General features: G+C 50.4%; 5 protein-coding genes across 5 annotated transcripts; 2 read left to right on the top strand and 3 right to left on the bottom strand.

Annotated features, from left to right (window-relative positions):
* The first annotated feature begins 3,228 nt into the window (after positions 1-3,228).
* LOC128277436 (lectizyme-like) lies at positions 3,229-6,329 on the top strand. The gene is made up of 2 exons (XM_053015891.1): positions 3,229-3,235; positions 5,611-6,329. Exons 1-2 carry the CDS (start codon positions 3,229-3,231, stop codon positions 6,327-6,329), a joined length of 726 nt encoding a protein of 241 aa, XP_052871851.1.
* A 580-nt stretch (positions 6,330-6,909) lies between these two features.
* On the bottom strand, positions 6,910-10,969 carry LOC128268284 (uncharacterized). The gene is made up of 3 exons (XM_053005335.1): positions 10,777-10,969; positions 7,307-7,680; positions 6,910-7,142 (listed from the first exon to the last, which is right to left on the bottom strand). Exons 1-3 carry the CDS (start codon positions 10,874-10,876, stop codon positions 7,020-7,022), a joined length of 597 nt encoding a protein of 198 aa, XP_052861295.1. The 5' UTR covers positions 10,877-10,969; the 3' UTR covers positions 6,910-7,019.
* A 1,947-nt stretch (positions 10,970-12,916) lies between these two features.
* On the bottom strand, positions 12,917-14,571 carry LOC128268146 (leucine-rich repeat neuronal protein 3-like). The gene has a single exon (XM_053005169.1). It carries the CDS (start codon positions 14,569-14,571, stop codon positions 13,135-13,137), a length of 1,437 nt encoding a protein of 478 aa, XP_052861129.1. The 3' UTR covers positions 12,917-13,134.
* A 3,797-nt stretch (positions 14,572-18,368) lies between these two features.
* LOC128268094 (general odorant-binding protein 56d-like) lies at positions 18,369-18,858 on the bottom strand. The gene is made up of 2 exons (XM_053005110.1): positions 18,796-18,858; positions 18,369-18,713 (listed from the first exon to the last, which is right to left on the bottom strand). The coding sequence occupies exons 1-2, from the start codon at positions 18,856-18,858 to the stop codon at positions 18,369-18,371; spliced, it is 408 nt and encodes a 135-aa protein (XP_052861070.1).
* Positions 18,859-20,586: 1,728 nt separating this feature from the next.
* On the top strand, positions 20,587-21,215 carry LOC128277430 (general odorant-binding protein 56d-like). The gene is made up of 3 exons (XM_053015884.1): positions 20,587-20,664; positions 20,731-20,868; positions 20,955-21,215. Exons 1-3 carry the CDS (start codon positions 20,587-20,589, stop codon positions 21,213-21,215), a joined length of 477 nt encoding a protein of 158 aa, XP_052871844.1.
* Positions 21,216-25,805: the final 4,590 nt, after the last annotated feature.

The raw sequence follows: 25,805 nt of genomic DNA, 5'->3' as shown, positions 1-25,805 counted from the left end.
GTACGATGCACGATCGGTAGACAATTAGACGCTAACGGTAGCTGAAGTGAGCGGGCAATTTGCTGTGTATACAATGTAACAAACCAGAAACGATGAGCAGCGGGGCGACAGTAGCAATAGTAAACTAATACCGAGGATTAACGGTCTCTAGCGTGTAAGCATAACCTACGGAGATAGTGTGTGAAGCAGCATTTCAACGGAAGGAACTCGTGAACAGCGATTGAGGTGCGCGCGGATATCGGCGGAAAGCGGAACTCCCATCCTAACCGATAACAGAGTCAAGTAGAGCCAACCATGGATCAATGCATTACCGAGATCCCGGCGACCACGTGGAGCACACCGAGTCACAACATTCGGCTGCAAACGATATTAGCCCCAACCAACCGCAAGTGTGAGTCCGCGCTGTTCAGCAGATCAGTATACACCGGGGAGGATCGTTCTCGATCCTCTGCAGCAGTCCCCTCGTGTAAGTAGCAGGAGCGAGGGTGGCCACCAGTTGTCTATTTGTCATATTGTACGAGTGGATAATACAAACAAAATATTGAAACCAAAAAAAAGATCGTTTGGATGTTTGTGTGTGTTTTTTATTGTTTCAGGACAACACGTGTGTCGATTTACCGGCCACGGGAATGGGTTCACCTTCGTCCAGCGATCTGTTTCTTTCTCTTCGGAATTCTCCGTGCAACGATCTCATCAACGTACGTGGCTAGTCGTTCCTGCAGAACGAGGGAGAAGATCAGCACCATATTCAGCCAATATACCATAGCATACCATACCATATTGAGCACCGTTATACCTCTACAGTTGGTACCTAGTAGCCTGTCTTCCGGTTTGTGTCACTCGATATCGATCGATTCTCTATTGCCAGCTACGATTTAAGGAATCTCGTGTCCAACTCTTATGAGTTTTATTACAAAACTTTATCTCCTTCCGAAGCTGCACCTTCTTTCCGCTCCGAACGTATTTCAGTCCGCCTTTCCATCGTCAACGGGATAGAATCGTCGGTTGTCGCAGTCTATTCTACACGAGGGCATCCATTCGTGTATATTTTCGACAACAGAATCAGACACCGCGCAGTCTATGAGGGTCAATCTCTTCAGCAAAGGGAAAGTGTCCGGTATCTCGTAAAGATCGTCTTCCGTTATGTCCTCTAAATAGTTAAGCTTTGGTTATGAAAGAAAAGGGGAAGGATTTATTCGGTTAAACATCCCTTGGTTGGTCTCTTTCTCTCTCTCTCTCTTTATCATATAATGCACACTAACCGAACGACTGTGGAATGTGAAGCAGCGAACGTTGTTGGGATGAATGATACGAATTTCAATATGGCCCGTTAATTTAAGTTCCTGCAAATGTACCAATCTATCAAATCTGACTAAATCGTCTGCTAGTGGCGGAAGCTGAAAAAAAAGGAACTTTATATCGTCGCAATCTGGATGGAACGTCTGGTAAAGGAAAAGAAAAGATAGAATTAGTGCATTTGTAGCTACCATTCACATTTCAAATTACCTCACGATCGATGCACAGTTCTAAGCGTCGAAGACAAGAAAACTTCTCGCAGATGAAGTGTATATCATCGCACGATATGGATTCCGTGATTTTCAAACAGCTCAATCGTGGCACAACTTCGAAAAGGTTCTCGAGCAGAACTTCAGGATAACCTATACGCAATCTTACTGATTCGAGCGAGCTCATAGGTGCACGAAGAATCTTCCTATTCACCATTCCTTCTAATGAAAGGTGCTGCAAAAAATGTTATATTCAGTAAAATATTCCTTTTCGCTTTTTATTTGCTTACCTTAAGATGTTTTAGCTGCACCAGCGACTCCAAATGTCCTTCTTCCGGCATTTTCACATATAGGAACAGATACGTCAGCTCAGGACAGTGGCGAGTAATGATTTCAACTAGTTCTGCCGAAATCAGCATGGAAAAAGAGAGTCGTCGAAGGAATGGGTGCCTTCGAAAAAAACCATGACTTGCGCTTGCGGCTGTTTCTCCAATCGGTTCAAAACGCAATGTTCCAAACATGTCCAAATCCTCCAGAAATGGGAACGTTAGCCCGAGAAAAGAATGCAAATATTTTTTATCAAAACAGTTTACTTGTACGAGTTTCAACTGTCCACTCAGTATTGTCCATGCTGCCAGTTCAAGATCTGTCGTGCAGGGCATGTTAAGACACTGTAAATTTAGAACATTCGTACGGATGAAACTAAACAGCTGTCGCCGATTTGGGCTCTTTAGCTTTGGTAAAACTCGGTAAGGTGCATTTTTTTTGCGGTGTCGTCGATAGCCATAAGTATCATTAATCGACAGATGTTGTAGTGCAGGAACTTCCCGCAGAATCGGTCCTAATTGCTTCGAAGTTACAGCAAATCGAATGTCCAACATTCGTACGTGTGGCTTTATCGTGTGCAGTAACCGTACTAAGCTTTCGAACAGATCATCGTCCCGCAAACTAGACGTTAGACGAAGGTTGCGATAGTTCCTTTTTGTGTTGGTCCAAAATGTAGGATAATAAAAGTTCCCCAACGCCACACGGTCCATCCTGCGCCCAGAAAAGGTAAGCTCTGACCAGCGACGGCACACAAGGGACGCGCGCTTCAGCTCGCGCACATCGAGATGGTCGAAAATCGTGCATAACATCTACCGAAAACAAACACTTGTTAGTCAGTTACATTTGCTTGAAATTGTGAATCACTTACTTCATCGGGCAAATCGTTTAGATTCATTTTTTTTACGAGTATTCTCTGCGCAAATACGATTTGTGTTGAAACGATCGGAAGCGATGCCGGCTAGATCAAAACAGTATTAACCGCGCTGTCAAGAATGAATGTCAAAAAGACAGGATTACTCTATCGTCAGCTAATTGGCTGAGAGTCAATGGGAATTGTTAATTATGTAATGTTTTCCAAATCAAAACAATTATTTTAGCTGTAAGTTTTCGCTGCCAAATATTTATTAAGCAGTTTTGGATTAATTACTAGACGGGGTCTGCTAAGATCATTTCCATGTCTATGACTACAACCCTGGAGTACGGTCGCGCAATCCTGTCTTTTTGACATTCATTCTGACAGCGCGGTTTTTAATATAGTTTGGATCTAGCCGGTATCGCTTCAAAACAACACAAATCATTTTTGAGCAGAGAACATTCGTGAAAGCCAACATTCCAACGAGAAACATTCGAGAAAAATGAATCTAAACGACTTGCCCGATGAAGTAAGTGATTCACGATGAAAAGTAAATGTAAATGACTAACAAGTGTTTGTTTTTGGCAGGTTTTATGCACGATTTTTGACCACCTGGATGTGCACGAACTGAAGCTAGCGTCGCTCGTGTGCCGGCGTTGGTCCGAACTTACCTTTTCTGGTCGCAGGATGGACCGTGTGTTGTTGGTGAATCGTAATTCCAAATGTGAATTTTTTATTTACTCCAAAAGGAACTATCGCAACGTTCGTCAACCGCGGGAGTACGATGTTAAGATTGAAAGCTTAGTACTGTTACTGCACACGATAAAGCCACACGTCCGAATGTTGGTGATTCAAACTAGTATTTCTTCTCAGGAATTAAGACAGGTTCTGTTGGAAGCTCCCGAACTACAACGGTTGTCGATTGGTTATATAAATGACCATATATACAGCGGAACTTGGGCGCCTTTCCGGCTTTTACAGGAGCTAAAGAGCCCAAATCGGCGACAGCTGTTTAGTTTCTTCCGTACGAATATTCTAAATTTACAGTATCTTAAGATGAACTGCAGGACAAATGTGGAACTGGACGCATGGAAAGTACTGAGTGGACAGTTGAAACTCGCTCGTGTGGAGTATATAGAAGGAAAATATTTGCATTCTGTTCTTGAGCTAACGTTTCCACTTGTAGAGGATTTTAAATTGGGCGTAATGCAATGGACTTTTCATATTAGAGACCAAGGGATGCTTTCACGCTTAGGTGGTGCTTTTATTCGAAGACACCCCTTCCTTCGCCGGCTGTCCATCTCCGGTATGATTATTTCGGTAGAATGGGTTGAATCTATAAGTCAACACTGTCCTGAGCTGACACATCTAGAGCTTTCTCTAAATGATCCGAACGAAGGATTTTTGGAGTCCTTGGAGCAGCTGAGTAAGCTGAAGGTAAGCAAATGAAAGGCAAAAAGGAATATTTTACTAAATATGTTATTTTTACAGCACCTTACATTGGAAGGAAAAGTGGAAAGAAATGTTCTTCGTGGAGTTATGACGTCGCTAGAATCTGTTGAATTGAAAATGAATCCTCATCGAGTACTGCTCGAGAACCTCGTCGAAGTTGTTCCACAATTGAGCTGTCTGCTAATCAAGGAACGCATACCTTGCGTTAAATTTCAGTTCATCTGCGAGAGGTTTTCTAATCTTCGATGCTTAAAAGTAGACTTCGATAATGGGGTAATTTGGAACGTTGGTGGTAGACCCTCATTGCAACAAATGCGCTAATTCAATTCTTTTGATTTCATTTACCAGCCTTCACCAGCAGATGACTCTGTCCGATTTGATAGATTGGTACATTTGCAGGAACTTAAAATATCGGACAATATTAAAATTCGTTCCATTCATCGTAACAAGGTTCGGTTCTTGACAATAGCCCGTAGATCGGTAAGTGTATATTATATCACAGAGAGAGAGAGAGAGAGAGAGAAAGAGGGGGCAACCAAGATATGTTTAATCAAATAAATTCATCACATTTCTTTCATGGCCAACCGCTACATCTTCAACTATTGAAGATAACGGACAATTATATTGGCTGCATACCGGAAAAGTTCCCTTTGCTGAAGAGATTGTTCCTCAAGAACTGGACGTCGTCTGATTGTGTTGCCGAACGGCTACATCAATTGATGCCCTCGTGTATAATCGACTATGGCAACAAACGCTTCTATCCCATTGACGATGTGACTGCGGACTGAAAGACGTTCGGTGCGGAAAGAAGGTGCAGCTTTCAGAAGGAGATAAAGTTTTGTGATTTGATTCAAATAAAACGACCCTCATGTAATCTCTTTCAATACAAATTCCCCTCGACGGCCTAAGAAGACTTTGGGGGCTTCGTTCGTCTACTCTTATGCATTCGATTTGCAGCATCAGCCTCTCGGAAGCGGCAACGACGGCTTCGTCAGTTTCGGACCTCGTCCATTTTTAGATACGTGTATGAGTAGCGACAGGTATTGTAAAGGTGTATAACCCTAGCTTCGGCACGAGATGGGATCCAAGTAGTTTCTTGCTATTGTATTACACACGGTGGACGAAATAAAAACAAACCAAATTGCGAGCCTCACACGCCGACGACCGCTTGCGGCAACTTGAAGAGACCCAGATGCCGAACAGCTTTGGCGGGAGGCTTTTCGAATTTCAGCTAATTAGGTTTTGGCGGCAAACTTAATCGCGGCTCCATCGTCAAGAGGTCGCTATGCTCGGCACACAGTCTGTTCTTGAGGGCGCACCGCGGCAGTATGAGGATTGCAGCGCTGACGACTTTCGTTCCGATTTTCGGTCTCGGGATTGCGGTGGTTCACGGCATCAGTTCGGTGTTTGGCGAGCGGCTCAATGTTGATTCAGCAGTTGATTTGTGTTCCTATTTTGTCATCATCCTACCAGATACCCGGGGCGAAGGCAGTGCCGCGAAACCGGGCGCCTTCCCGTTCATGGTGCAGCTTCAACGCCACTACGTCATCAGCTACCTGTGCGAATGCGGCGGCGCCTTGATACGGCCCCGGTGGGTGCTAACGGCGGCTCACTGCAACCCGTGGCGGTCAAGCGAGCTTCAGGTGCTGGCCGGTACGATCCGGCGTGACGATAGGCACGGCGGACAGCGGCGACCGGTGGTTCGCTTTTGGGCGCACGAAATGTACGCGTTCGGGGGGCAGACCGGCCCGTACGATATAGCACTAGCGGAGGTGGACGAGCCGTTCTCGGTGGACGGGCGGCAGAGTGTGGCGACCGTACCGCTGGCCAACGCGGAAACGGTTGCCAGTCCGGGGGACAGCGTTTTCGTGCTGGGGTTCGGAAAGATCGATGCCGACGATCGATTGCCCGACGTTCTGCAGGTTGTTGAAGGGCGCGTCGTGGGGAGGGAGAACTGTAGCCGCGCCCTATCCGTCGGGGCGGTTTGTGTGGGGGGTCCGCGGACCAGCGCGTGTCAGGGAGACTCCGGTGGACCGGTGGTGGCGATCCGACAGGGCAGGCTCGTAGCGGTTGGACTGATCTCGTACGGACCGTGGAACTGTGGCGTTGGGCCGATCGTTTGCACCGACGTTGCGGCATACGGCGACTGGATTGAGGCGACGATCGACCGCTCAGCGCAGGCCGAAAACTAGGAGAACCTGACGAACGCGCCAAATGAACGTGTGTTTAAAACTGTTCCTCAAAATGCATTTTATTGTAACAACTCCTTCTCTGTACTAGACTAATATTAACGGAAACGAATGTTTTTGGCCATTTTCAATCAAACTGGTTCGGCACAGGGTGAGTCTTTGAAGCTTCTTCAACTTCAACTTCAAGCTTTCAGTTCAACAGAACGATCTCCGATCCGATCAGTCCCTTTCATGACATAACATGAGCTTACAGAACTTAAATGCAAAAGGACCCTATTGTTGGCCACAGTTTCACTGAGTACAAATTACATTCAAATCTGAAGCAAGAAAGGGTCTACTATTGGGGGTCTCAGAACGCAAAAAATTGGGTTCAATACTTTTATGCTTATTTGCCACTTTGCCTGGGGCGATCGTGTTGATGTCCCAGCTGGTGACCTGAAGTGTTGACCTTTGAATATTCAATTCAATTTGAGAAAGAGAGAGAGCGGAAAAGGACACTGCTAAGTGGCGCAATTGAGTTGAGGGGGTTGATTGGCTGCGGTGCGCTCTGTTTGGGCTGCGTGCTGCGGTTGGGTTCCTGGTTACGGTCTTAAAAATAGGTTAAAAACGGTCCACAAAACATCGGCAGCAATGCAACGAAAATAACAAACAAGTGACGCGTAGGTGCCGCGGTATGAGGGCCGGACATTCCGTTCAAATAAACGAATACCGCGGTTGGGTCGTTGTTGTGGTCCGCTGTGTCGATTCCTCGCCAGGGCCACCGCTCATCGTCGCCGGGTCGCCCTTGATTGGTGTCGACTGTCCCAGGGTCGGTCCCTGTTGCGCGTCCACCGAAAAAGAGAGCAAAAAAAAAGAACGTAAAAGGATAAGCGGAATCTGCGGCCACAAATAAACTGGCCACCGGGTGCGCGTTAATTAGGTTCATTATTTGGAACACAGTTTGCCCAGTTCCCCTGTCCGGTAGCCCGCCCCTCCCGTACCTGTGCGTACGCCGCGAACGGGACGGAACCGTTCTTTAGCCCATCGCCCGTCGTATCTGCCGGGTTGCCGTGACTGGCAGGGCCAACTGGTGCGGCCGGCACGGTCGCCAACGTACCGGCGGTGGGTTGATGGACGCGCGTCAGGGCGAACTTTTGCTGCTCGTACGTGCGGCGCATCGCGAGCGCCCGGTTCCGCTGCCAGCGGAAGTAGACGAACGTGGCCAGCCCGATCACGGCGAGCGTTACGAGCAGGATCAGCAGCATCAGGTTGCTGTTGGCGGCGAGCAGAAAGACGGGAACGCAACCGACGAGCAGCAGCAGGATGATGGCCAGCGCGAAGAAGATGCCCGCCTTGTAGCACCCATAGTGCTTCTCTGGTTCGTGGCCGAAGTGGACCGGAAAGTAAGATTTAAGCATTAATTTCTTCCTAGTTTCAGTTATTGAAATTACGCTCCACGATTGATTAATCGATCGGTCGTTCCACTGTCGTTCACAATCGTTCATCATCAAGATCGTCAAATCGTGTGGAATCGTCAAATATCTTCGGGTCACTCAAGTGGTCACAATTTGGGCCGGAATTGGAAACACTTTTCTCGAGCGTGCGGCCAGTGAACGCGCCCCGCACAAAACCTTCCAGGAAGATGCATGGCGCTCTGGGAGATGAATCAATTTGAGCGACTAATCGTATTACGGATTCACACAACATTAAACCCGCCGCAACCGTGGCGCGAATATTAATCAACATCAAATTGAGTGAAGAATGTTACCTCTAAAAGTGACACCGTCCTGCACAGCACACGGTTCTTTTTACGTTACTTCAAAGGCCGGGTCACTCGATGCTTATTGGCTCGACATTTCGTACGTCGCTGACCGAACATATAATTCGTCCTTCCCGATACCCTTGCGGCCCCTCAATCCGTACCAAACCGAATGCCTTCTGTCCCGAGCGCCGCTAAATCTACATAAACGTCCACCGACAACGACCGCTTCCGACGTGTCCGGGTGTGGCTCTAATTAAAAGCCATATTTTGTCGTCGGCCGGTGCGCAAGCTACCGGTTACCGGGGCGGTGGCGGATGTCGAATTACAGAAGATGTCCTTGTTTTTTTTTGCTTGTTGCTGGCCCACCAACGACGGGCCAGCAGAAGCGAGCATCCCATTAGCCGCTGACCTGCGGCTAGAAGTCGTGCAGGTCTATCGATCGGTCCGGCATCCGGGTGCGAACTCCCGTTTCGGCGAGATTCATGCTCACCCAGACGTCCCTTTTCCGCCCAAAACGGACCAAATTTATTCTTTTCAATATTCGCAGCGTCCTCCGGTGCCCTAGCAGAGGATGCTCGTGTGAGCGAGGTTTGCTTCTCTTCGTTTTTCGCTGGCCAACCAAGGAAGGATCAAACGGACGGACGGACCGGAGTGTCGGCGGGGGGGATGAGCTTTTAATTACAACCAAACTTACATCCGGGACATGCAGCCGGTGTGCACAGTCCTTTTTCGGGGCGACGTGGCTGTTCGGCGGCTGGTTGAATGGTGTCCGAAAACTGGGTAAAAGTCTCGAGCCCGGTTGGATTGCAACAGGATCGCTAGGTGAAAAGATAATCGAGCGAAACGGAGGGAAGTCGAGCCCCAGAAAGGAATCATTCTTTGCGAGCTACTCCCAGGATGCCGGCCGTTGTTCATTTGGTCTGGTGGGCAAACTTTTGCAACTATTGCAACTCCACCACGTTGTCGTAGTTGTCGGTCCGTCCGTCCCAGTTGGAGCAACAGACAAGAAACGGGATAATTGGTGTCCTTTCGTCTATCGTCGTAAAAAAAACGGAAATGGCTGATGAATCGCCGACATCTGTTGATTTACGTCCGTTCCGTTTGTTCCGTTAGTAACCCGTTCCGCGCGCGGAGGAAGAACTTTATCGACCACCGGAACGACGCCCACCACCGTTTCCGTTCTTGGACCGACCGGGCGAAAAGGGCCGCAACGGGCAGATGAATTAGTCGTTCATTACGGCTAGCAAAATGGCGCATTATTTAGTCGTCAGCGAGCCGTTGGTAACTTTTTTTTCGGTGGAAGGAAAAGTAATTTTGTGTTAATTTCGATCACACAATGAAGGTTTTTCTTACTTTGCCGATTAAGTTTCGATCAGGGCCCTGTGGAGAGTGTTGTTGTGTTGGAATTTTGCGAACGACGACGGTACCGGAATAGCTTACATAATGTGTACTTTTTGTGATAATTTGCAGATAAATCTCAATTAAGAATGCTACATTTGTAACCAATTATTTTAGATTTGTTCAACAAAACTAAACAAACTTTTACTAAAAGGTGACAATTTCCAGAATGAAGTATGACGTTTTAAACGTGAAGAAATTAGTGCATTTAAATCCGAAACACTTGAAGTATCACCCTGAAGAATCATCGTTAAATGGCCGATTTTCTAAGTGTTTTTAATTTCTGTTTCGTCTCCCTTTTTCGTTACATGATAAAGTTTTGCTTTGAATCATTAATTTTTGTTCACAATTTAGTTTCTTTCTGAACGGTTCCCAGCCGTCCCCAGTTTTCAAATAGTGGTCACCGCACACGAATTCGAAGCACTCCATTCGAAATCGAAGCCAATCGCCAGTCGATGAGATAATGACCAACATATGCCGGGTCCGGTGCTTACAGCCCAGGGCCCCCTATGGGTTGGGCCCAAGACCCAAGGAAGATCAATTGGACTGGACTCAGACCGCTGCGACGATACATGTTGTCGTGGCGCAATGTGGCGTTAAATTTGCATTCTCACCGCCGAGCCGAACAAGACGCTACCGGGGCCGGCCGTCGTCTTGGCGACTGCAAGATGCCGTTTGGCGTGCGCGTGTTGGGATTATGATGACTCTGCATCGGCCGTCGGCGGTCGGTGGCGGTTGACCGACTTTCAGGGGCACCTGACGACCCCCCGACTGACTCTGACAGTTGCAACTGGAACCGGTACTAATTTCGCTGACTACATCGGGGCCACACTGGGGCCAAGTGGTGAGGTTTCGGCGTCATCAGAGTGCATCCGACCGTCGTACGACAGCGGGAATTGGTTTGTGACCGGGAAAGTCGCACGCCGCTCTGACCTAGAGACGGATGCGAGACTTGCGACGAGCGGCCGATTATCTCGTTCCCCAATTCCCAGCACCCGTTGGAGACCGGTGGAGTTGGAATTTATTGGATAACGAGAATCGTAAGGTGGCCCGTGTCGGGCTTAGGCTAGGTTCGGTTTAACAAGTTTCTAATCAGCTCCCTCGCTCCAGCAGGCCTCAAGCCAAGAGGAATTGCCGGCTCCGCGTGGTTGAAGGTTGAAAAGTAGAACGAAAAGGAAGGTTTACGGCGAAAGTGTGGGTTCTGCTTGTCACAGGGCACACGATTACCAATTCATTTGACGGTGTAGTGTCGGCTTCGTGGCCGCTAACAGGTTCTTCTTCACTAACCGCTTTACACTATCCAGTTCTTACCTGTCACGTTGGCACTGTCCGAACCGTACGGATATCGGTGACCATCGGCGCGGTCCGGTTCGCCGGAGCTGAAGGAACAACAGGACACCGCACTGGGCATTTTACAGGATGCGCTGTCGCCGACTTGTGTAATAGAACTCGAACTCGATTCGGCCGGCTGGCCCGCGGCCCTGGAACACGCTTCGAACGTGTACCGCACACGTTTTCCGCACACGCTTCAGCGCAGGGCTGTTGATGTTTGCAATTAGCTGGCGCCGACACTGACACTACTGACCGTTGGCCGCCCAAAACTTGGCCGGGATCTGTATGGTGCTTGTAGTCCACCGGGAGCCGGTTTTGCTATGAGAACGCGAACCAACAACTAACACCTTTCGGGAAGTCCAATTAGTTCGTCGTGTTTTCTCAGGCCGCTCGCGCCGCTAGTCCGGCCGGTAAGCATAGAACCACATTTCACTGCCAGCACCCAGCCAGCCACTAACCGCGGTGCCTCAGCCGCGGATCAATTCAACGGTCAGCTAATTAGCTTTTTGGACGGGATCCGCGGATTCGGACCGTAAGTTTTGTAGACCCCCGATGTCCGACCCGATTGTCCGCACCATGGTACTGCGTACTTTCTACCCCCCAGGCACACACACACACCCCCAGGGCTGCTTTGGCAAAACTTTGGCACTTTGTTTGGACGGTTCACGCCATAGTGAGAGGCCTCCTCTGTAGCTGTTTCCACTTGACGATCGCACGCTATTTGAATGTGATTAAAGTCTACGCCACGCGGCACAACCTGACGCGTGGAACCGGCTGCCAACACTGGACCAGAGCCGCGTCCTCGATTAGATAATTCCCGCTTCCCCGCCCCTGGGGGGTCGCCTTGATCGTTTGCGTGTCACCTGCGAAAGGCCATTATCCAGCCCACAGCTCGCTCTCCGGGGCTCTCCCTGAGCCCGTAGCAAGACCAGCGCCGGGTTCTCCGTCGTGCTCCGTCGTTGGAGCCCCTCGGGCTCTCTCGGTCGACGCTCTTTTAGTGTAGAAACCGAAAGAAACTAAAACTCGCGGGGCCTATATCTTGAAGATCGCGCACGATCTCTAACAGCTGACGGGTCGGAATAAGCGGCGCCCATTCCCGCTCTCTCTCTTTTGCTCAGCTCCCGGGGGCCATCCAGAAGTGCGCCGGATACTGTTGACGTGGGCAAAAAATCTGAAAGTAAACGAAACGGCTCGGCCCCGAAAACGCCTCCAGGGTGGCTTGGGACGAAATGGAGAATGGAGAAAGAGTTCCCTCCCGTTTTGGAGCGAACGTTTTACGCACCTTGCTTTTTGGGTTAGAAGGGTGAGTGCGGAGTGAAGGAAAACAAACTGGCCACAAACACGATGCCCGTGGCTGAAACTTGAGCTACCGTGGGGGCTGGGCGTGGAATGCTACGCAAACTCGAAACCGGAGGCCACGCAACAACTCGGAGCTGTGTTCCCTCCGGGGGGTTGCAATGTTTGTGGGTCCAAATAAATTGCAATGCACCGAATCCCTGCTTTATGCCAGATCTGCTAAACTAGTTTGTTATTAAATTGTTTTGAAATTTTCAAACTTTGTAGCTTACTGTAAAATCGCATTTTTCTGTATGATTCAGACCTGCACGCTCAGCAGCAAAACAAGAAATTTCATCTCAACCGAATTCCACGATTCCAAACATAACGGCGTTTAAAGCTCCGGCCAAAGAGGTATGTATTTGTTTCTCTTTCGCTCTTGGGTAACGCAGCCCTCGTTCGCGGATTGGGTCAACAAACACAAGATGCCCACACTCAACCCGACACTGAAACGGTAGAACACTGGCACAGTGAGTCGCCGGTGGTCGCCCCAATCTCGTACGCAACTCGCATCATCTTCCGCTTAAGTGGGACACCCGGTAAAAAGGGGGTTTAGCAAAGGGGTACGGGATTGTAGGGAGTGACCGGGAATGAATGTAGCATAACTTGGCATAGTCAGTTTTTATTTTATTTCTCACAAATTTCACAATTTTTACATCGAAGTTACTGTACGCTCGTCATTAATAGAATAACCACCCGATACAACCGTTACTTAGGGTGAAAATGAGGCGCGACTTAAGTTAAACCTAGCGTCCGTAAGGGTTAACACTAATCCGAAACTTTATGAACAGAGCATAAACCTTTTGGAGATTTGTCTTTTAATTTTGAAACGATTTAAGTTACCGGCTATTACATTATAATTAATTACATCCTATTAATCGACTTCTTACGCCTTATAATTAGGACCCAAGGGCAATACTTTAGCATACTTTAAAGGAATGGCTTTCTGCAGCGTTTGACTTAACCCTAACCTAACCTACCACATGTCGGGTCCACCGCGTGTTACAAGTTTTCGGCCTGGTTCGGTTCTATCGTTACCCGAGCGTACGGACTGTTTTCGCCTACCTTGCGCAGCTGCACATTCGAAGGTGGCCGGACTGCACGCACGATCAGATAGATGCCCACCCCGACGCCGACGACGAGCAGGATCGCCAGGATCACGTTAAACACGGTGTAGACCCACGACTGTTCCGCCCGGCACTCGAACTGGTGCGGTTCGATCGTACCGAACGGTCGGTGGCGCAACGTACTCGGCTTCAGGCAGATCCCGACCGTGGTCAGGTTGTGCATCTCGCGTAGCCACCTCAGCTGACAGTCACAGCGCAACGGCGCACCACGCAGATCCAGCATCCGGACGTTTTCGAACGCGAACGCCAGCGACCCGTTCAGCGTCCGTATGTTGGTACCCTTCAGGATGAGGCGCTTCAGGGCGGTGTCCGTTTCGTTGCGCACCACGCCGAAGGTGTGCGCGTGGATGACGGAGAGGTTCCGCGAGCCCTGCAGATTGAGCAACGCCAGACGCGGCAACCCGTACAGCGAGTACGCTTCGAGTGTGTACAGAATCGGCATATCCTGCATGACGAGCGTTTCGAGGTGCAACAGATGGGGCAGGAACTTGGGCGAAAGGCTCCGGATCGGCGTCCCACTGAGGTCGAGGTACGAGAGCTGTTTCGGTAGCCGGGTAACCTGCTGGAGTCGGTTGTGCCCGAGAAAGGCCTTCTCGAGACCGGCCCCGTTCGTGAGGCTAATGTCGATCAAGTTGCAGCGCTCGAGCTCGATCGTGGCGAGGCGCGTGGTTACCCCGAGCCGCAGGTACAGGTCGGTCTCGGCCGTCCGGTTGAAGAACTCGCCGAGGGAGTTGTTGGACAGCACCAACCACTCCAGATGGATCGCACCCGAGAAGGCGTTCACTTCGATGGCGGCGATGTGGTTGTGGCTCAGGTCGATCTTCTTGACCAACCCGAGCCCGGTCAGAGCGTCCGTGCCCAGGACCTCCAGCCGGTTCCAGCTCAGGTCTAGTTCGAGCAGGCTGCCCAAACCGGCGAACACCTTATCGGGCACGGTCGCAATCTCGTTGTGGTCGAGCAGCAGATAACGGAGCGCTTCGCCGATGAGCCGCGGAATGCGCGAAAGGGAGTTCTGCGAGAGGTCCACCTGGACCGTTCCCTGTGGTAGGTACTCGCGGCCGTCCTCCGGCCAGAACGCGTCCGTGAGGTTGTGCTTCCGGCAGCTGATTTTCACCACCAGCTCACCCCAGGGGGGAACGTTCTGTAGGTCACAATCGCAGTAGCCATCGCCTTCGGTGTCGGTCGGATCGAGCAGTGGATTCTCGAAGTTGCACAGATGCGACACCGCCTGCTGAGGCTCGACATCGTCAGCACGCAACCTGCTACCAGCGAGCAGGAGCAGCAGCGAAAGAACGCTCACTTTGGTCCACATTCTTCGGATTCGGTTCCGTGACCAAGAACGTTACAATTACGTCACGCCACCAGTCAAATATTGGCAAACGGTGTCTTCGGCAACGATTCGCGTTTGCGTTACGTGACCACTTCACGGGTCACTTCCAATTAGTTGATGTTCACCACAGTTTACAGGCACTGTTCGTCACTTTGCTTCGGAGGTCCTTCCAATTAACTGTAACATTTTGCGGACCTACTAGTCGAGTCTTGCTGCATGAACTCTGAACACTATGCCCACGAGGTGATAGGAATCGTCGATGCAAACCGATGACATATCGTTCAGCGAACGGCCGGGAACCAACTGGAATTCTGATAAACTAGCTCACCCGGGCAAGGGGTGACAATTTGAGGATTGCGATATCACCGATCCGTTATCTGGAACCCTAGGCGGCGAAAAAGGCGACACAAACACAGAGCCACACGCCGCCGTTGCACTTGGTCGTTACTTGGTCGCACTGGTTATCAGGAAGTAGAGGCAGTCTTATCAGCCCAACGTATCGCTAGACTGGCTGCCAGTGTGCAGCTGCTGAAGTACCGCCAATTACTTCTCGAGGTGTACCTTCCTTTTGATCGTTGTACTGTATTGCGGAGAAACTGACTCACGCCGCTGCAGATGGCCAGTAGACGCGCCCGAGTTCCGGGAACCGATGATTCCTCACGTGAAGCTGCCTTGACTGTTGAGTTGTGGTTCCGGTGATTTATCGATTCCGATGAAAACTTCAACCCCAAAACGGGTGCTTGAGTTGTGTGTGTGTGTTTGTGGCCTCCATAGCTTCGATTTGCAAACACTAACACCGACTCATCTGTTGACCCTCCTGAAAGTGAAATTTGAGGTCTCTTATCAGTGGGGCCACACCTTGAGTCGCTTGTTTACGTTTCTTGGCAATCGGCACGAAATAATAGTTTCGACAACTCCAGCGCCAACAAACAGTGAGCTGTTGAGAATTACCTTGGCAAAACCGGGCACTGGATGGACATTCAAACGGTGACACTGCTTCTGAGTTAAGCGCTTCCCACAGATTTTGCTTCATTTCCATTGATTGCACAACGCCATTAGTGTCGTCGCCGAGCTTTTCTGCCGGCCGAACCGATAACACACGCCCCACGCAACAATGGCTCAGCACAAAACTTGTCAATCTGGCAGCGCACAAAAACGTGACCGATTGTCATAGGCCGAAGCGTCCTGATCGGGACACGATACGATTGATGTTAATATTGGCCTGCTCCATCTGTGAGCTGTGTCGAGGTGAGTTTTAATAGGTTACATAAATAAGCGAGACCGAGACAGAGGGGGGAAGGGAGCAGAAAAACCTCGAATCAATCCGGTGTCAGTAATTGGAGCACATGGCGGTGATTGGACTGACAAAACATGTCCTGTTCGGTTCGGTTCGGCTCCGGTGGCTGTGTTGCGCAAGAAAATGGTGCCATCTTTTGTGTCCCATCTCTGTCAGAAAAGCCGGTTACACTGTGGGTCTCTCCCCAAGGATCAACACTACGACGTTATAAGAGAAGATCCTTCCGCTTGATGAATCTTGCTTGACATTCGATATAAACTCATAAATCAATCCGGGGCCTGTCTCGGTGTCGGTGAAAGAAAAGGACATCAATGGCCGCTCTGGTAGTTTGTGGACCCTAGCCCCCCGTATGGGGCGAGGAGCGGCAGTGGTCGGTACGTAGGTGCACTGATGAATAAGCGCCGGGCATGTTTCTCCGGATAATGCCATACAACCGGCCCTGGCCTCGACCGTCCGTGTGCAAGGATTAAAATCCAATTATTAATTACTTCAGCTTGTTCGGGCTTGTCTATGCCTCGGGCCCCACCGAGGCTGATGTAATCTTTCATCCCATTGGCTTTGATCGACCCCAGTGATAGTGACCGGCAATCAACACACACACATGCACTTGGGCCATAGAAGGGACGACAACGATTTGCAAGATATGGTGTCCTCCAACGTGATCGGGCGATACTGGGGCCGGAGCAAAATAAATCAATGAAAAGCTTGCCGCTTGTTTCTCGGGAAACACAAAAAGGACCTGTGGGCGGCACCGAGAATGGGAACCGATTGTCATAATGTCATCGTCGGGTTCCTACAGTCTGCCGACAGCAACACAAACGATGCCATCAATTGTGACTGAGCAATGATATGTTGAGAATAGAAAGTGGTCCACAGATTGTGAGCCATTGTTTTATGAATTTTTAGTACTAATATTTATGTAATGGCTTCCACGGTTTCCGAAGTCCGAAGAAAATTCAAATGAACATAAAAAAATTAAAGTCTTTTCGAGGGCTAATAAAGATCCACAGTTAGTTCCGGGTACTCCAGACAATTCATCACTGCGAACACCGAATCTTGGGACGGAACGTTTCTGTCGGGCTTCAGCACGCGCCGTCTGGCCACGTTCCGTCCCAAAAGTCCCCAGTCTGGAGCGCCGGCACGTTCTCGTTGAGCCTATGTCCTTTTTGGGTGAGTCTATGCTATGAGTGGCCTCAGACTGAGACATTCCGTTTGTTGTTCAGTGGGTTTTTTCTTCACCGTGTGAGGGCGTTGCCTGAGCTTTCTACTTTCTCTGGGCGAGCGTCCCGTTTGAAGCTGTGCACCGATGCGAACGGCAATGCAAATAGTGCATCTACAGGGATGCGGATGTGTCTGGCTTTTCGGGAGCGATTGTTGGCAGAAGACCGAGACAAACCGGATGCCCAGTCGAGGCACACGTTGCTTAAGGCTTCAATCACGGTGCTTGTGCCGCGAAATTTCCATAGATGACTGTTTAGCGACAAAATCGCTCTGGAACATCCGAAATTGATGCAAGCATTATTAATTATTTCCGCCTCACCTAATGCCATCCAACCTTCTAGCCCACGGTAAAAATGCTCAAACAGTGAACAGCTCAAAATAGCGAAAAGGTAAGTTCCCGTTCCCCGACTTGCAGTTCCGGTTCCGCTGCGAGGCAGATTGCAAGATCGCAGGTGATAAATGGTGCACTGCAATGGGTTTGTAGCGCCACTGCTTCTTGACGCCGGCTTGCAGTGTGCCAGATGCATCGTCCGCCGGGTGCTGACTCTGTTGCAGCAAAAGCCCGAGCACCGAGAAACCGTTCCCTAATCCCACTGCATAATCACAGCACAGTGGCACCGGCATGTATGAAGTTTGCTATCTTGCAGTGTAGGGTCAGTAAGTGGTTGCTGTGTGGTTTTGGCCGGGGACCTTTCCCTTCCAGTTCGGTTCCGGGCGGCAGATGATAAACGAAGCCGCTTATTCACGCCACCGTTCACTGCGGCCCGTAGAAATCCGACCGTTCCGACTTGACATTTTGCATTTCCGACCCGTGGGACCCCACCGTTGCCGCGGAATGATGTTATTCATTCATAATCTTCAAGGTCTCTTGGTAAGGGCTTTTTACTGCGAGTGCTTTGAAGAAGTGTTGGCAAATGTTGGTTCCCTAGACCTGCGCCCGCCCGGAAGATAGTGCGCAGTGTTACAGGAAACTTATTTTAACCCGATTTTCGAGGGACCCAGGGTGTGGCGACAGGATTTATGAGAGGAAGATTTATGATTATGATTATTGCAGCTCAGCCGTTTGCCGTGTGACTTCCATTTATCAACCTGGGGGGGATGCCGGCAGTGTCTAGGTCCTTTCGAGCTGTGACAGACCCTTGATGAGCTTCGATGTCGTCGTCGGAAATCCGTTTTTTTGTTCGATTTGCGCGACTGAAGTTCACTTTATTCGAGGAGTACACTGCCCGGACCGCTAGGCTGGGCATTTACTGGGACCGAGTTACAGGTTTTGATAGTAATCGTGGTAACACTCGTACGCATGGAACGCAGTCTCGCACGGGTCTTCCTTCTGGACACCGCACTTGACCAGCATCTCCTCGATCTTGGCCCGCTCGTAGTCCTTCTCCAGCGCCGCGGTGATGTTCTCCAACTGCAGGAACCCTTCGCCGTCGATGAAGTTTTCCTTCTCGAAGAAACACTTCATGAAACATTTTGCCGCACGATCGTTGGCCGCCCCGAGGTCGCCGTCGCGTAGCTTAGTAATTGACGCCACATCGATGCCGGTTTCGGCCATACACTCGAGCGCGTAGATGCTGACCATTTTCTGCTGGCGTAGCGTAAACGCCTTGTGGTGGGGTTTCGAGGATTTGAGGAACATTGGGTTATTAGTTACCGCGCGCGATCGATGGCGACTGCATTGAACTTACATTGATTTCTGCCAGCAGCACCAGCGCAGCAGCAGCCGTGAGGGCGTGGACGAAGAAGTTCATCTCGGAAGAATGCGTGTGGCCGGCCTGTCGGTTGAAATCCGTTCTGATAACCTACTGACCTAATCCGAGGCGTTTTATACTCTGGAAACTACAGCCAGCCAAGTGCCGATGGAAGGGAAGAGGCACCGAAGTTCCCCAGATGCATCCCCAGCCAGCTGACTGCACTCTGGTACCTGGGAATCATTAATTACTGCACGCTGCTGCACTGCGAACCGGTGCGAAGGTTTGGGTATGCACGAGCATGAGAGCGATCCGTCCGCAGCAACAACGGCCAGACCTCATTTCGCATGCATTCGTTTTGCATTTACAAAACGGCCTTCTGGTTTCGGTGCGGCTCTGAAGGGTGTTCCGGTGGCGATACATAATTGATCGGAGTATGGACGGAATGGAAAATCGGGTTCGGCACTGGCTCTGGCTTTAATTGGCGTGGAAAACAATGGTGCAGCGCGTTGGGGTTTGGACGACTCGGTGGCTTAAAGTGTTGGTTATCGGTGCAAGATTTACTTTCAATCACTAATTAATGGTGCCTTTAAATACGTTCAATTCGAGACAACATCAAGGGATGGTTTCAAAACTTTTACAAAACTTTTGCCCTACATTTGTTACAACTTCTCTTTCGCGAAGGTTTTGGGCAAAAGCACCCAATTTGGGTAAGACCATCAGGCAACCAGACTATGCAACGAGGGTTCGCCTCCAGACCCCCTCTAACTGATGATCTAACTCTTACGTAAACGCATCATAGTTCGACTTTTCCCATTCTTTGCACTTCAGCGTTGCGACGCTCATGCTGATCGTCGAATGGCTCCGCTACCGATGCTCCCGGTACCCGGTTGCCGTGGAATGCTTATGCAAAAAATGCTGCACATAACAAAACAACTTTGCCACAATATTATCGTTGGTGGAGCCGGGCTCTCGGCCACCAAAGGTCCTGCTTCGGGTGCTGCTCCCCTCGAACAGCGATGCATTAGACCTTCTGAAGGTTGTCAAAAGTGTCGGTGGTTGAAGCAAAACTTTCGTGGCCCCCGTTGTGTAGTCTACAGAGAAGGTGGAATGCATCGTTGGGCCGTTCTAAACCGTGGAGGATGCACCATAACAATGGTAAAGGTTAAGTTGAAGCGACTCACCGAGTTACGGTACAAAGTTTGAAGAAATCCTTGACTGCGCGTGTTTGTTTGTTTTACTGTTTATTTAAACTTTAAGACCACATTCGGTTGGAAAATTATCGTGTACATTAAGTCTTTGTATTACTTTTTAGAAAAAGGTCGTATAGTTTGACCTTCCGTTATTTAAAAACTGTGTGCACTTTTATCATCAGCTGCAAATTAGCACAGATAAGGCTAAGATTGGCCGCTGGTAAAACTTCCACGGTAAATGTTTCACATAAAAACAGCGAGGAAAGTATTTGAACTTGAGACCACCACAGAAAGGTGGCATTCATGAGCAACTGGCATTTCACTTAACGGACCCCTTGGCACGCGACGGTGGCCGTGGCGCAGCATAGGGCTCGTGCCCGCGTTCGTTCAAGGGCGGCCTGGCGGGGAGAACTGAATGAATCAGCGCGAAAAATGTTTGCAGCGCCCGCGAAAAATGCCAACCTCGGCCGACCGGGGCGGGTCGGCGATGGTGGCCTATAAGTATCGTTGGCCCCGCCGTCAATGGCGCTAAATCCGTACGTACGTGCGCCCCCGGTAGAGGTTGTCAGGTTGATTAAATCATTCTCGCACAGAGATGCAGATGCACGGCACGGAACTAACCCTCATCGTAACCCTCGTCGTTGGGTTGCTGCTGCCCGTAGGCCCTTCGGAGGTAAGCAATCATGCGGCCGGCATACCGGGCTCCCTCTACAAACCTTTCCATTTCCCGTGTTTGTAGGCCGCGCAACTGGAAGCGGACCAAATACGGCGCATCCACCAGAATGCCCGGGAGTGCGTCAAGGAAACGGGCATACTGCCGAAAAATGCGTTCCGCGTGCTGAGCGGTGACTTTTCCGTGGACACCCTCAAGGCGAAGGTTCGTAGTGGAGGGGTTGGGATGTAGTTTCGCGGGCACATCCGTTCGTTAGTAACCCCTTTCCCTCTTAATTCCCCGGGCCGCAGTGCTTCGTGAAGTGTTTCTTCGACAAGGCCGGCTTCATCGACGACGACGGTGCGTTCCAGCATGACGTCATCCGGGAGAAGCTCACGGTGGGGATCGAGGCGGCCAAAGTGAACGAGCTGATCAAGAAGTGCAACGTCGAGGGCACGGACGTGTGCGACACGGCCTTCCAGATGTACAAGTGCTTTCTGAGCAACCACAAAGTGCCGAAGGAGCTTTTCCAGATGCGGAAAGGCATCGGGCGCCGCAACATGCAGCAGTGACAAGGACTCTAACGAGTACCTCTGAGTTAGTTTAGAATTTAGCACGCTAGCGAAAGTAGGGTAATTTATTGAACAAAACATATCAAACATCGATAAATTCTTCAATCGTATTCTTCTGTGTGACCCTTTGACACCTTCTCCCAATGGCGTGGCCCTCGGAGCGTGAAGCCATCGAATCGAAAAACTCATTCGAATGCACATGAAAAAAAACCCGGTTGGTGATTTCGGGGCGTCCTGTTGACTGCTTTGCTATAAGATATCGGAAACTATCGCGCCGGAAGCAGCACTGCAACACCGGCGTCCTGTCCGGGTGTCCCCCCGTCGACACCCGTGATGGGTGCGGTGATGTTCGAAATGGCTTTCCACCGAATGCACCCGAAAGCCACCCGAAAGCACACTTTTATTTTCCTTTGCCAGAGAACTCACCTTTCCGGTGCCACTCCGATCCGTGGGAAAATTGATAATGTTATTCACAGAGTGGAAAAAACCAGGAAAATTGGACGGACAGGCGCATTGCCGATAAGGTTTGCCGATCTTTCGGTGGTGGGCGAAAAAGCGAGAAGCAGAAAAACGTGACATTGGGCAGGTCGGCTGTGGACCGACGACAGCTGCATTGCATTGTTTGCCATTGCGTCCGTTGTTAGCGGTCGGATATTTGCTTAAAACAATAGAGGGTAAGCGTGACCGAGCGCAGCCGGGGTGGACGGAAAGGACACATGCATGCATGCTGATTTGAGGCTCCCGAAAATTGGCTACTGCCCGGTAAAAAGCTACCGCAAACCAAACGGAACCAGGCGTCTCCATCTCGGAGGACCCACAAAAATCTTCAGCCGCTCTTCAGCCACCTTCAACACGTCAGCGTCGGCCCCGCAGCGTCCTTACAAAGGACCCTAGGCGAACCGGCAAAAAACTCCGCCATTTGCCGGGTGGGAAAAGTGCATCCTTTTGTGTGGTGCAAAACGTGACCCCACGTGTTTTTGTTTGGCTTTTGGCCGCCGGATCGAAGCGGGATGTGCGTTCCGGAATAAGTATGTGCCACCGTACCGGGTCCCCCGCAACACTTTCCGACCTTCTCCGGAAAGAAAAGCGGGCCCTAAATAAGAAGAAGATGAGCTGCCCCAAAATGTGTTCCTAATTTGAGTGACTCGTTTGTGGCGTGAAAGTCTCACGCTCCGAGCCAGGTTCGCCTTCGGTTTCCGCCCCCAGGGTTCCGGTGTGCACGGAACAGCTTCACCGGAAATTGGTACGAGGATGCGATCTCCAAGATTGCGTTTCTAGTCCGTTTTTTTTTTCATTCCGGGCGCGCCCGGTTTTTGTCAGTCTCTGTTTGGTTTCGTTCCGTGGCCCCTTCAGGGCGGAGACACGGAAACTGCACAACCCAAACAAACTGGGAAAATGAAGGGAACATCACAGACACACACACACACACACAGAGGGGTCGGGACAGGAAATGAAAGTTGAAATGAAAAGCGGAAAGCTCGATGACAGGAAGCGCCATGAACATCTGCAATTTATTCAAATTTTATTGCCCAACCAAGCCGCTCGCTGGCTGGCTGGCCCCGCGGGCCATCCCCGCTCCACCCCGCCCCACCACGGGGTCAGGTTTGTTCAGCTTTCCTTCGCGTGTGCCAGAGCCATCGGCCCCCCTTCGGCGAGGGGTTTGTTTTCGGCTCCGCTCCACTCCGGTGGGTTGTTATTGTTTTTCCATCCTATTCATCCTTTTCGATTTCGATTCTGACGTACTTTTTGTGTGTGTGGCGCTGTCCCTAGTGAAACGTGCCAAGCCCTCCCCTGTGTTGTTGTATTTTTTCGGCCGCTCCTTCGGTAGCTATTCTGCTTTGCTGCCGTCGTTTGAAGAGAGGATCCCGTTTTCGGTGTTCCGGTGGCAGTAAAAAATCGAAACACAAAATATGCTTCAGCCTTTAGCCGCACCACTGGCCGTCCGAGGGGGGAAAAAACAGCAGCGCCACTACCATCACAACTTCGGATAGCTTCTTCAGAAAGGAGGACTAGAGTGCCCGGGGGGCTGGAAAACTTCGTATGACAACCGCACGCCGCACACGCCAACGCCAAACGTCACGTTGCATGCGGGAACTGCGGCATAAATGGTGCATTGAAAGTTTTATTCCACATACTTTACGCTACTTACTGTGCCCCGTCGTGCCAGGCGTGTGTCAGGACATCGGTGCGCCACGGGACAACGCTCCCGGCAGCTAACGGCCGGGCGGTGGGGCCCGTCAGCAAGGACAGACGCGGCAGACAGAGACCGTTTAGTGCACATTAGGAGGTCCGGGGTTGTTTTTTTATTCAATTTACAACCTTCAACCCACAGCCCACACGAGCCACTACGGAGCGAATGGGGTAGCCTCCTGTCGTGTGCCTTTTTTTCAATTAGAACCTATCAATGCCATGTCGCTAGTGGCCGCACTTCGACCTGAAATGATAAATGATGCGATAACTGCGACACTCAATGGCAACAAAGGGCAAAATAAACAAGAGAAAGACAAAGCGGACAAATGATATAAATTATAAAGAATTTCTATTGAAAAATGTGCATAACGCTACACCATTGGGAAAGGATACTCGTAGCGAACGGGGTATTAATCCGTTCGAGGACCGGCACCGGCATCTCTGAGTCACCGGGCTCGCGAACGCATTCCGAACGCACCAGCATCAGCAGCTCCAAATGTCCGGCCAAATGAAGCCGTTCCGTTTTATGGGCTCGTTGTCATGTTGCCGCCTCCTGGACGGTCGCCTCCGTTTTGCAATGTTCTCACCAAACATTATCCATTCCTTCGGGACCGGCGATCGGGAACGGGGTTGACGGGCCACTCGCTCACGTATTCCGGGCACAGCCCTCGTGTCAGTTGTGCACCGGATTGGTATGCGCACGGGCGTCACGCCGTGGAATGCGGCGTCCTGAAGTATATTATTACACTCCCGATTATCCACTCCGAGTGTCCGAGACCAAAACCGGACCAAGCGGGGTGGGAACCCCGTTGGTGGTGCATCGGTTCCGCTATGATTGCGTTGCGTCCGGTGCACGTTTTTCGATTCGCTGCTCGCGTCTTTGTCGCCCGGTGGCCGAATGTTGTTGTGCGCCGGATGTGGCCACCACCGGGTTCCCGGGTGGACATTTCCATCCTCGGTTTCCATCGATGTTCCTCGCTCGGTATAATTGATTTGATAGAAAGAGTGAAAAACTAGACCGTTCGTGAGCAGAAGAATGATGAGCGCAACCGAGGGCTACTGCTGAGAACGAGATTTTGCTGTGCACCAGTAAATACGGGCGGCGTAGTAACTATGTTTTTTTTAATCGATAAGTTTCTGCCATGAATACTTCGCAGCATCGGAATCGACCAGCGGTACGATGTGTGTTAACTATTCAGTTGGACAACCAAAAACTGGCACTTGTCAGGTATTGGTCGTTCTTAATGTTTTAACTTAATTGGGTTGATTTCAGGGCCTCCACCATTCTAGGCACTTTTCAACCCAGCCAGCGAGTCTCCTAAGCCCGGCCGGGTGGGGGCCGTTTTTTCCGACACGATCAACAAATGCCTGCTTCGATTACGCTTATCCATGCTTATGGGTAGCAATTTTCGTTTCTTTTGCCTCCCTTTCGAAATAGTTTCCATTGACAGCGTGTAGTCGCAGGTTGCAGAGGAAAAAGTGCTCCGCAAAGTGCGAGTGAATGGGATTTTTTTTTGCAAACAATTTGGTCCACCTAGTCCACCAGTTACGACAACCGAGAGAGGGGCAACGCAGCATCTGCGACAGGAGCACACGCAGCCCCACACACACACACAGCATTGATGATGTGTCCGCGTGTATGTGTGTGTTGCCGCCTAGCACGGTATCGGTAATGGAAAAATCATACGTGACCGGAATGGAAGTGGCCTTTCGTCAGTTGACTGTTTTAATATTTACTCAGTGGCGTGTCCTTCCATACCGCTCTCGCGGGGTAAGCACGGGTGCGGAAGAACCGCCGTTCACGTTCACACCGAACATTGGACTGCTGAAAGGGCGCACTGTCGTGAGCCAAATTTATGGACCTCTGCCCGCCGGCCGCCATCTGGCCGGAGGCGCCAGAAGTGAGTAAAAGAAGTTTTCCTTCCACTTTTTTTCTCCGGTCGAAAGTTATTATAAAAGTTGATGATGTTTCTGCAAAGAGATAGAACGAGAGAGAGCGTGAGCAGAGCACTCTTCTCGAATAAAACTCTTATTTAATGCTTAATCTGTCTGGTTTCCGGGCTCCAGGATGTGTGGCGACAATGTATTTGCCCGACAGCCCACAATGGGAATTGGCGTTTTCAATTATTTGACCACGTCCGCCCGTAGGTTGCACCTTTTTTCCCACCCTCTATCGGATCCTCCCGATTCGATCGAAAGTGTTTCTGTTCGAATTAAGACAACGGACGGATGCCTTGCTGCGGTTTCTCGTACTCGAATTTTCACGCCCTTGCCTTGCCACGTTTTTTGCCGGCGTTTTGGTTTCGTTTTCTTCTACGTGGCCGTGAGAAAAGCATCCTTTTCGGGCCTCGCGTGGCCCAAGACGCGCGCAGCAGCAGCAAGACACTTTCAATAACAATA

Source organism: Anopheles cruzii, chromosome 2, assembly GCF_943734635.1.
Source record: "Anopheles cruzii chromosome 2, idAnoCruzAS_RS32_06, whole genome shotgun sequence".
In the NCBI taxonomy this organism is placed as follows: domain Eukaryota; kingdom Metazoa; phylum Arthropoda; class Insecta; order Diptera; family Culicidae; genus Anopheles; species Anopheles cruzii.
This window is presented reverse-complemented; position numbering and strand designations above follow the sequence as displayed.

Excerpts from the sequence above, each read along its gene's own strand:
- LOC128268284 (XM_053005335.1), bottom strand. The coding sequence starts at position 10,876 with ATGCCCAGTGCGGTGTCCTGTTGTTCCTTCAGCTCCGGCGAACCGGAC. Across the intron at positions 7,681-10,776 it reads GGACAGTGCCAACGTGACAG|AGAAGCACTATGGGTGCTAC; the intron begins GTAAGAACTGGA and ends GCCACGAACCAG. Across the intron at positions 7,143-7,306 it reads CGTTCGCGGCGTACGCACAG|GGACCGACCCTGGGACAGTC; the intron begins GTACGGGAGGGG and ends GACGCGCAACAG.
- LOC128277430 (XM_053015884.1), top strand. The coding sequence starts at position 20,587 with ATGCAGATGCACGGCACGGAACTAACCCTCATCGTAACCCTCGTCGTT. Across the intron at positions 20,665-20,730 it reads TGCCCGTAGGCCCTTCGGAG|GCCGCGCAACTGGAAGCGGA; the intron begins GTAAGCAATCAT and ends CCGTGTTTGTAG. Across the intron at positions 20,869-20,954 it reads TGGACACCCTCAAGGCGAAG|TGCTTCGTGAAGTGTTTCTT; the intron begins GTTCGTAGTGGA and ends CCCGGGCCGCAG.
- LOC128268094 (XM_053005110.1), bottom strand. The coding sequence starts at position 18,858 with ATGAACTTCTTCGTCCACGCCCTCACGGCTGCTGCTGCGCTGGTGCTG. Across the intron at positions 18,714-18,795 it reads TGCTGCTGGCAGAAATCAAT|GCGTTTACGCTACGCCAGCA; the intron begins GTAAGTTCAATG and ends CCCCACCACAAG.
- LOC128268146 (XM_053005169.1), bottom strand. The coding sequence starts at position 14,571 with ATGTGGACCAAAGTGAGCGTTCTTTCGCTGCTGCTCCTGCTCGCTGGT.